This window comes from Arthrobotrys flagrans, assembly GCF_004000055.1.
Source record: "Arthrobotrys flagrans strain CBS H-5679 chromosome Unknown unitig_15, whole genome shotgun sequence".
Lineage (NCBI taxonomy): Eukaryota > Fungi > Ascomycota > Orbiliomycetes > Orbiliales > Orbiliaceae > Arthrobotrys > Arthrobotrys flagrans.
Window position 1 is genome coordinate 4058611 of NW_027137545.1, and position 13080 is coordinate 4071690.

The 13080-nt window shown below is 47.6% G+C and overlaps 7 protein-coding genes across 7 annotated transcripts; 3 read left to right on the forward strand and 4 right to left on the reverse strand.

The window, feature by feature from the left end:
• Nucleotides 1–171: 171 nt before the first annotated feature.
• On the reverse strand, nt 172–767 carry DFL_001093 (uncharacterized protein; the record flags this gene model as incomplete). Its single annotated transcript, XM_067629662.1, has 2 exons — nt 172–570; nt 639–767. The coding sequence occupies 2 exons, from the start codon at nt 765–767 to the stop codon at nt 172–174; spliced, it is 528 nt and encodes a 175-aa protein (XP_067495661.1).
• Nucleotides 768–1093: 326 nt separating this feature from the next.
• DFL_001094 (uncharacterized protein) lies at nt 1094–3498 on the reverse strand (the record flags this gene model as incomplete). Its single annotated transcript, XM_067629663.1, has 2 exons — nt 1094–1790; nt 1859–3498. 2 exons carry the CDS (start codon nt 3496–3498, stop codon nt 1094–1096), a joined length of 2337 nt encoding a protein of 778 aa, XP_067495662.1.
• Nucleotides 3499–3823: 325 nt separating this feature from the next.
• Nucleotides 3824–4270, forward strand: DFL_001095 (uncharacterized protein; the record flags this gene model as incomplete). The annotated part of the gene is made up of 3 exons (XM_067629664.1): nt 3824–3873; nt 3934–4015; nt 4076–4270. The coding sequence occupies 3 exons, from the start codon at nt 3824–3826 to the stop codon at nt 4268–4270; spliced, it is 327 nt and encodes a 108-aa protein (XP_067495663.1).
• Nucleotides 4271–4770: 500 nt separating this feature from the next.
• Nucleotides 4771–6431, reverse strand: DFL_001096 (uncharacterized protein; the record flags this gene model as incomplete). The annotated part of the gene is made up of 2 exons (XM_067629665.1): nt 4771–6111; nt 6408–6431. 2 exons carry the CDS (start codon nt 6429–6431, stop codon nt 4771–4773), a joined length of 1365 nt encoding a protein of 454 aa, XP_067495664.1.
• A 376-nt stretch (nt 6432–6807) lies between these two features.
• Nucleotides 6808–7702, reverse strand: DFL_001097 (uncharacterized protein; the record flags this gene model as incomplete). Its single annotated transcript, XM_067629666.1, has 5 exons — nt 6808–7090; nt 7188–7377; nt 7474–7557; nt 7619–7633; nt 7693–7702. The coding sequence occupies 5 exons, from the start codon at nt 7700–7702 to the stop codon at nt 6808–6810; spliced, it is 582 nt and encodes a 193-aa protein (XP_067495665.1).
• Nucleotides 7703–9967: 2265 nt separating this feature from the next.
• On the forward strand, nt 9968–11038 carry DFL_001098 (uncharacterized protein; the record flags this gene model as incomplete). The annotated part of the gene is made up of 3 exons (XM_067629667.1): nt 9968–10183; nt 10256–10660; nt 10733–11038. The coding sequence occupies 3 exons, from the start codon at nt 9968–9970 to the stop codon at nt 11036–11038; spliced, it is 927 nt and encodes a 308-aa protein (XP_067495666.1).
• Nucleotides 11039–11572: 534 nt separating this feature from the next.
• On the forward strand, nt 11573–12245 carry DFL_001099 (uncharacterized protein; the record flags this gene model as incomplete). The annotated part of the gene is made up of 4 exons (XM_067629668.1): nt 11573–11653; nt 11740–11805; nt 11885–12140; nt 12214–12245. 4 exons carry the CDS (start codon nt 11573–11575, stop codon nt 12243–12245), a joined length of 435 nt encoding a protein of 144 aa, XP_067495667.1.
• Nucleotides 12246–13080: the final 835 nt, after the last annotated feature.

Consider the following 13080-nt stretch of genomic DNA (forward strand, 5'->3'; position numbering starts at 1 on the left):
ATATCAAAATGCCAAAGAAAAGGGTATCATATGCTCGCACAAAACAAAAATAACATAGATCAACAAAAACTCCGGAGCCAACCAGCCCCCTCGTTCGAGTATTTCCAATCGTACCCTATCTCCCTCGGCCCGCTCCCACGGAATACGATTGTCGTGGTTGATATCCCAATCTCAAACATTATAACTCAAGTTCTTCCTAACCAACATCTCCTTCTGCCGTTTCTCCAACTCCAGCCTCTCGACCGCATACGCCAATCTCTGCCTCTGCGCCTTCAACTTCCTCAGTATCTCTTCATTCTTTGCCTCTTCCCTTCTATCATTCTCTCCCCCATCCTCTTCTTCAACCTTCGCCGGCGCAATCCCAATAGGTGTGGAAGACTTATTCTTCAAACTATTCGCAATCCTCGTTTCTAACAACTCCGCATCGGCGATTAATTTCCTCTCCTTGAGCTCGAGTTTATGTACTGCTTTTTCGGTTTCTCGGAGTAAACGGTCGGTTTCGGGTTGGATTGTGGAGGAGAGGAGGGTTTGGGCGGTCGTTAGTTCTTTGGCGGAGATTAATTCGAAGTGCTAGAATTTATATATATATATATAAGTAAACCACTCAAGTTAAGTACTGTGGCAGGGAGCGGACGTACGCGATTCGAAGATAGAACCTTGCAGACGCGAGGGTAGTCTTCGACGGCGGCAGAGAGAGTGTCGATTGTGGATTGGAGGGTTTCGGTGGAGAGGGTTAGGGAAGCTACGCAGCCGGAGAGGGCGTTCATCTTTTAATGTCCCCCTGATACCTCCTTGAATGTAGGAGGTTTGGTGAGGGTGGAGTTTTGTGGTGAGGCTTAGTTTGAGGTTTGGGATTTGATATTGGGATGGATTCCAACGTCAACGCAGTCATGTTGGTATTGTTATGGGAAGGACTGGAATATAATGATCAAAGAAGTGGATATAAAACGCCCGCTCTAATGCACAGAATCTTTGAAAGAAAATAAAGAAAAGAACGCCTGTAAATGCTTCATCCACCATCAAGTTACCAAACCCTTCCTTCGCAACCAGGAAAGTAGCTGGTAGTCTCGATCGATAGGGTAGAGTGAGGTGGTCACCCCCCCTTCTTCAACTGAATACAAGTCGCCGCCGCTTCATTCCTCAACTCCTTATTCTCCAATATATTATGCACCCTCGCCTTCTTGTTCATAACCTCCGCCTGCATCCCCTTATCCCCCAACTTCCCATACTCCACGAAACATTTATCCAACATCTCCAACCCTCTTCCCAAAAATTCCGCCCTTTTCTTCTTATCATTCACTTCCTTCCCCGCCATCCCCACCTGCGCATCTGCCAAAATGCTTAAACAGATTCCATTTAGCTGTGCATCTTCACATTCCAATATTTGCGGCATTATTGAGTCTAGCAACGCATAAGCAACGGCGTACTCATGCATTTGTATCAATATATTCGCTAGTACGGCATTGGCGAAGTATAGCACAACTAATAATTTGGCTCTCCAGGCTATAGCCGCAGCTCGGAGTGTTAAACTTAACGCTTTAACTGCTCTTCCACATTTAGCTAGTACCTGGGCTTTGTAGAGCATAACCCGTAGTCTAGATCCTATGTCCCCTTTGTCCCGTTCCATGTCTTCGGCGTAGGTGTTTAGGAGATCTAATGCTTCCGAGAAGTTGTGACGGGCCATGTGTAGTTGGACTTTGCAGAGGTGGATTTCGACAATACAATCGGGCTCGGTACTTGTGGCCGCGAGAAGTTGTTGAAGGTTGTATTCCGCTGCTGCAAGGTCGCCGCTATATAAACCATATTAGTATTTTATATCCTCGTTGAAAATTAAGAAGGATCCAGGAAGTGAAAATACCGGAACAGCTCCCTCCTCAGTCGGATCAGCCCCCCGTACGTCGCCCAGTACTGATAATACTTCAACGTCCTCAAACTCTCCACGTCAATGTTCTCCAACCTCTCCAACGCCTCTTCAAACCTCCCCTTCTGCGCGATCAGAAAGGCAGTCCGGCACTGTGCTCTCACCAAATCCTCCACCGGCGAGTTCTTCCGGTATTTCGCCACAAATAATTCGCAACCCAGCACGGCAGCGTAATTAACACCCAATCGAGTCCACACCGAAGACTGTAATACCATTTGTGACCCAAAAGCATTTTGGATACCCTTTGATACGTTTAAATGCGAGCTCCTCAGAATACTTTCGAATGCAAAACCCAATGATTCGGCACCTGCAAGTGCCTGTTTGGCTTCCGATAGATGCGCCATAGATTGTAAATGGTGCATACCACTTTCCTTCGCTTTAACTTTCAAAAAGCTAAGAGACTCCCGTTCCATTCTCGCAGCGATGATTTCCGGACAATCCTGAGGATGTGCTTTATGGAAATGGTACAGCCATGACAGCGCAAAATTCAAACACGCGACGTCTTTATTCTCGCGTGCGGTATTTACGGTTTCCTGCATGGCCAATATCGATTCTCTATTACACCCGAAATCCGCCTGTAATATAGCTAGATTCAAGAGTGCGTATTGGTAAAAAGTACGTTCGCGGGTGTGCATCGTGTAATCGAAGTATTGATGTAAGCATTCGAAGGAACCTTGGTAATCGCCTGATCGCCAGGCGTTTAGGAATTCAACGTAGTACTGAAGGTTTGGTTTGGACGCTCTACTGTCCAGGATCGCCTTTAATTTGTTTTGCATCGCCTCGGGGACCCGAGTGCCCAGGCGTTGCATGCAGTCCACTTGGAATTCCAGGAGCTTTTCGACGTCGTCGACGGAAACCATGCCGTGTGCCTTTTCGCCTTGAACCTTCATGTCGCCTACGACTCCGTATAGGTGGCGGACAAGTGGGTGGTCGATTGGTAGGCCGGAAAGGAATTTATCATTGTAGGTGTCCACCGCATTTATCATACCTGTCGAGTGGGCTAGGCTTACGTTTCGTTTCTTCCATTGGGATAAAGTGGGTTCGCGGTAGGCTATGAAGCCCTGCCATAGTTGTATTGCTTCGGCGAATGGCATACGTGAGAACTCGAGCGTTGCACGACGGATGAAGGCACCAATGACGCTGTTCCGGGTGAAGAAGCTACGGTCGCCATCGCTGCGAATGTACGTCTTTTCGGCTTGTTTGGGGTCTGCGAGGTAGTATTCCAAGTTGACGACGAAGTCGTGAAGGGCGTCGTAGGAGTTCAGTTCCCACAGTTTTCTGAGGAGGAGGTCGTAGATTGTACGGCCGGTGATCGCGGAAGGCTCCTGGATTGTGAGCTTTTGGAGGGCTTCGAGACTTATGGCGGCCGGAGGGGGGGAGTTCTGGGTGGATAACTGGCCGCGGTTGGCTATGAGGTGCTGGAGGACGAAGGTGAGGACGGGGATGATGGAGGGAGATGGAATACGGTTTTCGGTGTAAAGGGAGATGAGGGCGAGGAGGGCCAGCTTGCCGGGTGTTAGATAGCGGCCGGTGGTGGGGTCTCGAGGAGGGCGGGTGGCCGCCCCATGGTTCTGCATTGTTCGCTATCCTCCACCTATCGAACGGTATCTCGCATCTCCCGAGCTCCCCTCTAGGCCTTAAAGCTGGCGACGTCTACGGAGTAGGTACCTAGTAGGTGCTCAGTTAGTGTGAGGCGCGATTTATGTGGTTGGTTGGTTGGTTATGTGAGTACTTGCCTGGCGAGGTTGATGTTGACGTTCAAGCTGTAAGTTGGTGGCGCGTGAAGTTGTTACAACAGGCCACCGTTAATGTTCCCATCTCCATCTCATCACCATCAACCATCATCACCACCACCAATATAAAACTCCAACTTCAAAGGCTCCAAAGGAGATATTAGAAAAGATGTCCAACCCGCCGAAGCAATACCTCTCCAACGGCCAGGCCATGCAGAGGTCAGTTGTCTTGCGCTCGCAACTTCAAGCCCTCTATGTCCTACTAATATTATACAACAGCCCACCGCTCACCGCCAGAATCACCCGCTTCTCCGAGTCCGCTATCCAGTTTATCGGCCTCTACTTCGTCACTCTTCTCTCCGTACGTCCTATTATAGCCTCTATAAGAGTATGGAAATATGCATATACTAACAAAACATAGTTCGACTCCTACGCCTCCGCCGAATCCTCGTCCTTCGCAACCCAAAACAACCCCGCCCTCCAAGGCAGCGGTTCAAGAAGCAGCGGCACCACCGGCTTCGGCGGTAGCGCCGGAAGACCCGATCCTCGTGGCCCCGGTAGACGATTGGGAACTGTTGATTCGGTTAGAGCACCGGAGTGTGGAAGCTGCCAGTAAAAGCCGTACTGTTGGAAGTTGTGTATTTGTACGCGCTGGGTTTCGTTCTTTGTTCTCTGTATGATATTTCGAGCTACTAGCGTCAAAAGATAGTGGCTTCATTGGGATTGGCTTCTTGGGAAGAGCGGGAAGATCCGTTGGATTGGAGTATTTGGGGAATATTGTTGAAATTCAAAATATATCATTACATGTGCATCAAAAACATATAGATAGAAACATCTATTTTCCTACTATCATGGGAAATCATAACCTCCCAGTCCATCTATTCAACCTAACAAAGCACGCGGAGAAAAGAGTAAAGTATACCGGAAATGTCAAAAGAAAAGAAAAGAAAGAGCGCACATCAGGATTCGCACCCGTCGCTATAAAATAACAATACCGTTATACAACCATCGCCGTCGCCAAGTATATAATTATAACAGGAATTATGCTGCCCAGGACCAAAAAAGAGAGAAGTTCAGGGACAAATAATAACTTTACCAACTCACAAAACGACTCATCTAATCTGATGTAGATGGTGGTGGGGGAGGGGCTGGTGACAATATCTCATCGTGGCTCTCTCGCTCTGCGACAGCGGCAGCGACTGAGACTTCGTGCTTCTCCAGATCTTTATCGATCAGTTCATCCTCCCCTTCATCAGGTGGAGACTTGCGCTTTAGAGGATTGACGGATGGGCTCGCTGGCTTTCCCTCTTCAACGGTAGGAGTCGAAGGTCGAGGTGTCGGACTCCTCACGGTTGGTGCAGGAGCTTCAACGGCGGGAGTAGGTTCTGTGACGGGTTCAGGAGGTGCTTCTACAACTGGCGCGGGAGCTGCCTCTTCCGGAGCAGGTTCCTTAATCGCTGCGGCAGGCGCGACGGGAGTAGGTGACTCGATCTTCTCGACGACCTCAGCGATCGGTGGGATGGTAGCAGTGACCGCCGGAGTCGGCGATGATACATCCATAGGTTCCACCGTTCCCTCCTTCTTAACCTGAGCAGTAGCAGCAGCAACTTCCGGAGTAGCTGTTACCCCAAGAGGAGTAGCCTCAACATCGTTCTCCCCTTCTCCATCTTCTCCATCATTATCTTGATCATCAGGAGTTCCATCTTCCGCATCTCCCATCTCAACATCATCTTCCCCTTCCCCTTCTCCATCTCCTTCTCCGTCCCCTTCAACATCCCCTCCATCACCACCGTTCCCAGCCGTACCACTCGGCGTGGCATGTCCCTCACCCGTCGGCAAAGCCCTCCCATCTTCGGAGAAAGTAACCATCTTCTTAAACCCCGGCTTCCTCCCCCTGCCCGGCTTCCTCTTCGGCGGCGGCGGCCGTCTCTTGATCGGCTGTGCAGGCGAAGCAACAACCCCATCGACAGCAATCCCTGGCACCGGAACTTCAGGATACATCTCCTCCAGCTCCTCCTCAACAATAATAACCTTCCCGTTAACCGTCTTCCTCACCAACCTACTATGCCTACTAAATGTATCCGGCGGTCGTCCCAAATATTCAGGTTCGGCGGGTTCATCCTCACGTGGGATAACCGTCCATTTATTCGTCATGAATAACCTAGTACTTGCCGCCGGTTTCTTATCAGTCGGATTCCCTTCCCCTCCTGCTTCTTCATCCTGTGGTTTTCCGAGCGTCCCGTTTCGAGCGGCTTTTAGAAGGGTTTGGGACATGGGGGTTAGGAGGTGGGTTTCCTTCGGTAGGGGAAGTTCGGGCGGGGGTGGTGGGGGCACGTTCTTTTTTGCGTACCACATCCATTGTTTGTTCCAACGACGGATGGGTAGACCTTCGAAAACATCGTGGTCGAATTGTTGCTGATTACGGACGGCGCGGCGAGATTGGCCGGTCGGGCGATACTATTTCCTCCTAAGATTAGTACATGATGTTTTTTCTTACGTGTTTAGCTTGGATAGTTAGGGAGAAGGCAAGGAGACGGATGGTGGTATGTACGAGCGGGACAGCCATGGCTACAGAAGAATACCACGGCCGTTTATATTTAAATTTATCTTCCAAGAAAATAAAAAGAAAACCGTTATCTCGGGGGGGCAAAAAAAAAAAAAAAAAAAGGCGCGAAAGTTACTTAGGGACGTAATGTAACAGGTGATATCGTGATGTGAGAGAAGACCGGGGGAAGAGAGGTAGAAGAACATACAAACGAAGTCCTGGCACCCGACATATTTTATTTTTTATTCCCTATTTTCCGTTAAGTCACGAACGAATGTGAACCGGCCGTGACAATAAAGGAGTTAAGCCGGTATTGGCAGAGATGGATAGACGCTAACCCGCACACGGAACAGAAGAATAATATGCACGCTAGTATTGGATGTGGCCCTGGGAAGTGTGAGGGGGAAGGGCGAGGGAGGTATAGCAAAGTATCGCGGTCGAGGGATAAGGAGCAGTGGTACGATGGGGTGAGTAATTTAGAAGGAGATGCGATGCACCGCTGAAAGTCCAGTCGGGAATTTGCTTCGGCTAAAAACAACCAACAAACACAACGGTCTTACATCATGCCCCATATCAAATGTATACAGGACACAGCTGCACAGGGTAGGTTAAGAAGAAGAAGTCATGCCGGCCAGTACTCGGGCAGCCAGCTGTGACAGAATCCGCATCTTCTCGTTCTGAGGCATCTCCTGGAATACTTCATAAACGCTCTTCCCCTTTTTGTCTCGAACGGCACCAAGTCTGTTCCCTAACAATAACCCCGCCAAAAGTCCCGAGAAATCATATAGGATGTACCCCAGAATTGCCCCGGCGATGGCTCCGATTAACGACCAGAACTTGCCGGTGCCTTCTCTAACTTCATTGCGAAGACCTTCTTGGTCCATCATTTCTCTGTTTTTTGTCAGATTATAAATTAGTAATTCTACGCAGAAAGATGGTATTGGATGCTGTACTGGTGGGTAGAAAGTATGGGGATGTAAACACGCACTCGAAGAACTCGCCAAACTGCTCGTCCTGCCATTCACGTTCGTAACTTGGTCTTGTACTCTGCCGATGAACTCTTGTAGCATCGTAGTCTCGACGTCTGGTCGGGTCTGAGAGTGTGTAGTATGCATCGTTGACCAGCTGGAATTGACGGGTCCTCGATGGACGGTCCGGGTGGTTTACGGGCACTCTATCTACGGTTCTCGTTAGTTTTACTTGCGTTACTCGCATACTTGATACATAAGCTGCTTGATATAGAGGTTCATGGATGGGAGATGAAGTTATATTACCAGGATGGGTCTGGAGAGCTTTCACTTTATAGGCCTTGCGGATTTCGTCTCGAGTCGCATTGGGCGAGATGCCCAGTACTTCGTCTGTACATCTACCGTTAGTAACTTCTAAATCGTCTTCGGTAGGCTGGAAGGGGAGACGTACAGTAGTCGACGGAATCTAAAGAATGTCAGTCTGATCTCTAAATGCATATGTATAAAAGATGCAGGAGAACTCACCGCTAGACATTTTGGTGGTTGTAAAGAACAGTCGATGGGATTAGATATTACAAGTGGAAGAAATTGCAAGACCTTGATTTTATGACGGTATGAAAGTTGAATAGATCAGTCTCGAGTATGCGCTGCCATAGAAGGAGAGCTGCGTCATGTATATATGCAAGCCACACCAAAGTAAACTGTGGCTGAGTCAGCCACACGTGCGGTACTGTGTGGGGAGATCTTGACAAGATTTAAAACGATATTTATAATGGAAAGGATTTGAAAAGCCAACCAAAGGGGAATTAAGAATAAGGGCGACCATCATGATGTTGTCCGCAACACCTAGCTAGAAGCTAAAGTTTTGAGACTTGGACGGACAGCCAATCCGGAGCGCAGGAAAAGAGATTCCATCAAACGGTGCATGCATGATCGTTGAGGGATTCCGTTATAATATGCACGGTGCAACTCCCCGACTACACGGTGCAACTCCCCGACTAAGCTGCATCCCCCCTTCGCAGCCAGTTGAATCAGTTACTCTGTCAAGAGGCATGCATGTCATTGGTGTTCTTGCAGGACTTATTATACAGATGCAGACGCACACGTAAAGACTTGATGGATGGCCTTCAACGAGGAATCGTTTCGATCATTGTTCTATGTAAGGAACAGCAGGGCGCATTTTCAACTAGTAAAGGCCATTGATTTCTATAAATTACTCCTCCCTCCCGAATAGCAGCGACCCCAAGAATATAGTATCAAACCTTCATCTAGACTAGAAGTACCACATATTCGATTCTATATATTAAACTACGACGCTAATTAAGATGTTGAGTGGAGAAGCGGTCATTGCGCTAATCTCTCTCATGATCAATTTCCTGCAACTCCTTCTGACTGCGTTGGACACAGTCGGCAGGCGGGTTTACAGAAGATATCTGCCTGTTCGAAGGCCAGTTTACGAGCTGGGCGAAGCTTAAGCATAATGGTAAGATACTATCTTGCTGGTCAGCTGAAGCGCATACATACTATTATTTAGATATATCGATATCTAACTCCCCTTGTCGATTTTCTGATATCTCTTCTAGCTTGCTCCGGATTAGAGGTGTTGCGAACCTTGCATTGCCGCCCCATGTCCCAACACAAGAAGTGTCCCTGGCTAACGTTCCTACCGGCCAGGGATATCTTTACACCGAATTGCAATTATCGCTCTTTTCCATACAACCAGACTGACGGCCATTGTAACCGTTGGAATGGTGGTCATTCGATAGACTCGATCGCCCTCGTTCGCATCTTTCGATTCCTCTAAACATCTTTTGAGCATTCAACGCTGGATATTGCAATTGTTAGGGTTTCTGGTTGTTTGGTTTGATGGGATTGCATTGTTTTCGCGTTTTTCAGGTGTTCTTCAGGACATGCATGTATATCACTCGAGCTCATATACTACTTATCTTCCTGACGATGGAGTGGGATTCCTTTTTTTGTGGCTTCATGGATCGATTGGGAAGTTTGTTTATGGAATCATTAGTCGGTGGGTGGAGGGGGGTCGTAAATGGTATCACGTTGTGATCAAATAAAGTGTGGGGGGGGGTAGCGATATTTTATCATATACTCTACTTTGAGAAACTTCGTTTTCAGGGGTAGATAGGATTGGGAGTGCAGGATATTTGCAAAACACCCCATTTCATCAAGACACATACTTCGGAAGAATCATTACTCGGACGGCTCGGAATATTTTGATATCAGCAGATCATATTAGCTATCGATGGCTATAGACATTGATATCAGCATTATCGGATGGCTATTCGGAGGAATACCATATATTGATATGACCGGTGTATCTGCAGCTCTGAGCTTTAGTTAAACGAGTTGTATAACTCGGAATTAATCTAGTACGTACGCAAGTACCTTATATCGCTCTAAAAAGGCCTTATAAATGACCCGCTTTGGGGCATTTCAGACGGCTTTCATGAAAAAGACGATTCTCAATTACGTCCAATATCTTCACGAATGCCTTCTATAACAGGCGCAGCATCGTGTAAACTCGACGTGTGACTTTTTACGCACACTTTCCTATCACTCCGCAACTCCATAGGCCATCAATACCATCGAACATCCCATTCTCCATCAACGACATATCCACCATCATCTGATTGTGTTGAAACCGTGTTGAAAGTGAGGTATTCTGCGGTGATCGCTGACTAATCACCGCCACATCAACCGCCACAGTTCTGTGGCTAAGCAGAGCCTCCCGCTTTGGCTTTGCATTGCATTCTATCTGCTAACAAAGCTCCAAGCTTCAAAAATGTCAAAACTCCCCACCCCCACCGAAATCCTCGGCCAATCCTTCCACTTCTTGCCCCAAGAATCCCAGCTCCTCCTCATAACCTCCGTCTTAGGCACTTCCCCTTCATGGCTCACATACACTCTCCTCCATAACAGCCTTACAAACGGAGAAAACGTTGTCTTTGTCTCTTTTACCAATGAGTTTGCGTACTTTAGAGAGGGTGGGAAGAGACATGTATGTATATCTTCTTATAATATCCAATTGATAGTTTGTTATGATAAGTTATATATATTGACATATATACAGGGCCTCGACCTTCCATCCCATCTCAAGAAAGGGACATTAACATTCATCGATGGCTTTTCAAGGCTATTTCTTCCATCCGCACCTACACCGACACAATCAATACCTACGGCTACAGCTCCACCCCGGGTGGGGGTGATACCGTCCCGAGGAGGGCCTGTAGCACCTCGACAGGTACCACCACCACAAACCGCGGCGATTCCTACGGATCACATAAAATATATATCGCTGGGACCTTCTCCGTCTCTCGCCACTTTAAAACAGTTGGACGTTATAAAAACGACACTGCAGGGGCTTGGTTCTGGTGCGGGGAAGCCAAAGTTGGTGATTGAAGGGTTAGAGGTACTGATTGCTGCCGCGGGGGTTGATGTGAGAGCGGTTGAAGACTTGGTGTACGATTTACAGGAGGTATGTACCGAACTTTCGCAATCGCAATATCTCTATATTACCGGAGGTGGGTTTTAATACATTGGTGTATAGATCTCATCGACAGCCACAATCCTGCTCCCCTCAGACTCGGCACTAATCCAAACATCACCATCATCCACGCCACTGGAGCTATCGCATGCAAATTTGGTAATATCGCTAGGACATACAGCAGATGCTATTTTATCACTTAGGTTGCTAGATACAGGGGTGGCAAAGGATATCAGTGGAGTGTTGAAGGTTACTAGAGGTGCGGGCAATTTGGGAGAAACCGGGGGGATGGTGGAGGAGAAGGAGATGCTATATTATGAGAGTGATGCCGGTGTTCGCATTTTTGCCAGGGGTTCCGGGGGCCATTGATCTTTTACTCCATCAAATTACATATATATATCCCTATATAACGATCTAGTGATCCGTGTGGATAATACCGTTCAAGCACTAGCTTGAAGCTATGGGCAGTAGTCCTCCACCCGGGACAAAAGTACCGAAGAAAAAGGAATTCCTTGAGTATGCAGTTCATTAGCTAACCAAAAGGCCGATACGTTTCGTCTCGTAATTTTGTAAAAATTTTCCATCTTGTATCTTTTTATTTGTGACAAAGAAAAACCTAAGAAGCTAAGAAGCAACAGGGCCAAAGGCGCACAAGAACAAAGCTAAACCTCCCTGAAACCTTCCTGCACACACCTCCGCCCTCTCCTCCATCATCATCACCATCACCATCAACTATCTTGGTATACCAGATTAATTAATCCCTTTTCGCCGATAACAGCGGTCGCAAGACTTATACCCATCCTTCCCCCCCCCCAAATACGACTAACCCGCCATTCACCGCCATCAAAATCCCGCCGCTGATCTCCCGCTCAATTCCTTCCCCTTCAACCTCCGGCCAAAAGCATGCAGGCTCCGCTGTCTACACCCCGCGAACAGACGTTCGACGAAATATACGGCCCTCCTGAGAATTTCCTGGAGATAGAGGTGTGTGTTTTCCTTCCCGAAGCTACGAGGCTTGATTCAAATGTCGCATGCTCGACGGCATCGCTAATATGTGAAATCGTTCAAAGGTTAAAAACCCCCAAACCCACGGCTTCGGCCGGAAAATGTACACAGACTACGAAGTCGTCTGCCGGGTACCTTCCCCTTCCCTCCTTCGTTCGAACTCTCCCAGAATAAAGCCCCCGCTGACGAAATACCTGTACAACAAAAAAGACCAACATCCCCGCCTTCAAACTAAAACAATCAACCGTCCGCAGACGGTACTCCGACTTTGAACATTTCCGCGATATCCTCGAGCGAGAATCAACAAGAGTCACCATTCCCCCGTTGCCGGGGAAAGTATTTACGAATAGATTTTCGGACGATGTGATTGAACATCGACGGGAAGGTTTGCAGAGGTTTTTACAAATTGTGGTGGGGCATCCGCTTTTGCAGACGGGGAGTAAGGTTTTGGCGAGTTTCGTCCAGGGTTTGTTCTCCTTTTCTTATTCCCGTCCTTCTCGGTCGTGGCGGTGGATGTTGACTGCGGTGCTTTCGTACAGACCCTAACTGGGACCGTTCGACGTACATTTGAAATGAGGGGAAGCTGGTAGAGGAAGATCTGGCGGAGGTGGTGTGGTAGGCCTGGAGTGGCCTCGATATACTACCGCATGAGAGTATAAGAAAGAAATAAATAAATAGAGAGAAAGAAAAACGAAAGCGCAAGATCCTCTACCAGCCGATTCCCATTTACAAAACCCGCCCCGAACGACCATTTGATACTTCCGGAATACGGTATTCTCTACAAAACTATAATATTTTGCATACCGGGGTTTCTTACTCCGTAACGACTATGAAGATTTGCTAAACAGTTGTTTTTTTATCCGTCGATGCTCTTCTTCTTTTTACATCGCGTTACCAGCCGCTATTGTTTTTGTATTACGAATCCCCCGTTTTTGCTTATGTGGTTGCGCTGGCACATGGCGTCTACCTGCGATATCACGATTCCCCTCGCCCCCGTTGAGCTTTGCGCTTCACCCCTACGTCCCAGTTTTACTTAGCGTTGCATCCCACTTCTTCACTTTTATTCTTCTTCTTTCTTCAGCAAGATCTGATTCATCCCGCGAACAAAAAAGATTGATTTATTGATTGATTGTCCATCGACCTAGCCAGCCCTCCTTTGATGTGGTTCTTTTGTGGCAGAGAGTTATCTCCTTATATTGTTCCTCTCTTCTTTTTCAATCCCTTAATCAAGATACTCGAGATGATTAAAAACGCCAGTATGAATTGCTCATGTTGAATGCAACCGCATTATAAACCATCTACTTTAAGTGCTTGTCCGAACCCATTAAAAATATAGAAAAGAAACGAAACGGAAAAACGCCAAATCCCAACCGCCGTAATGTTAAATCACGATCCCCGAGTCCTCA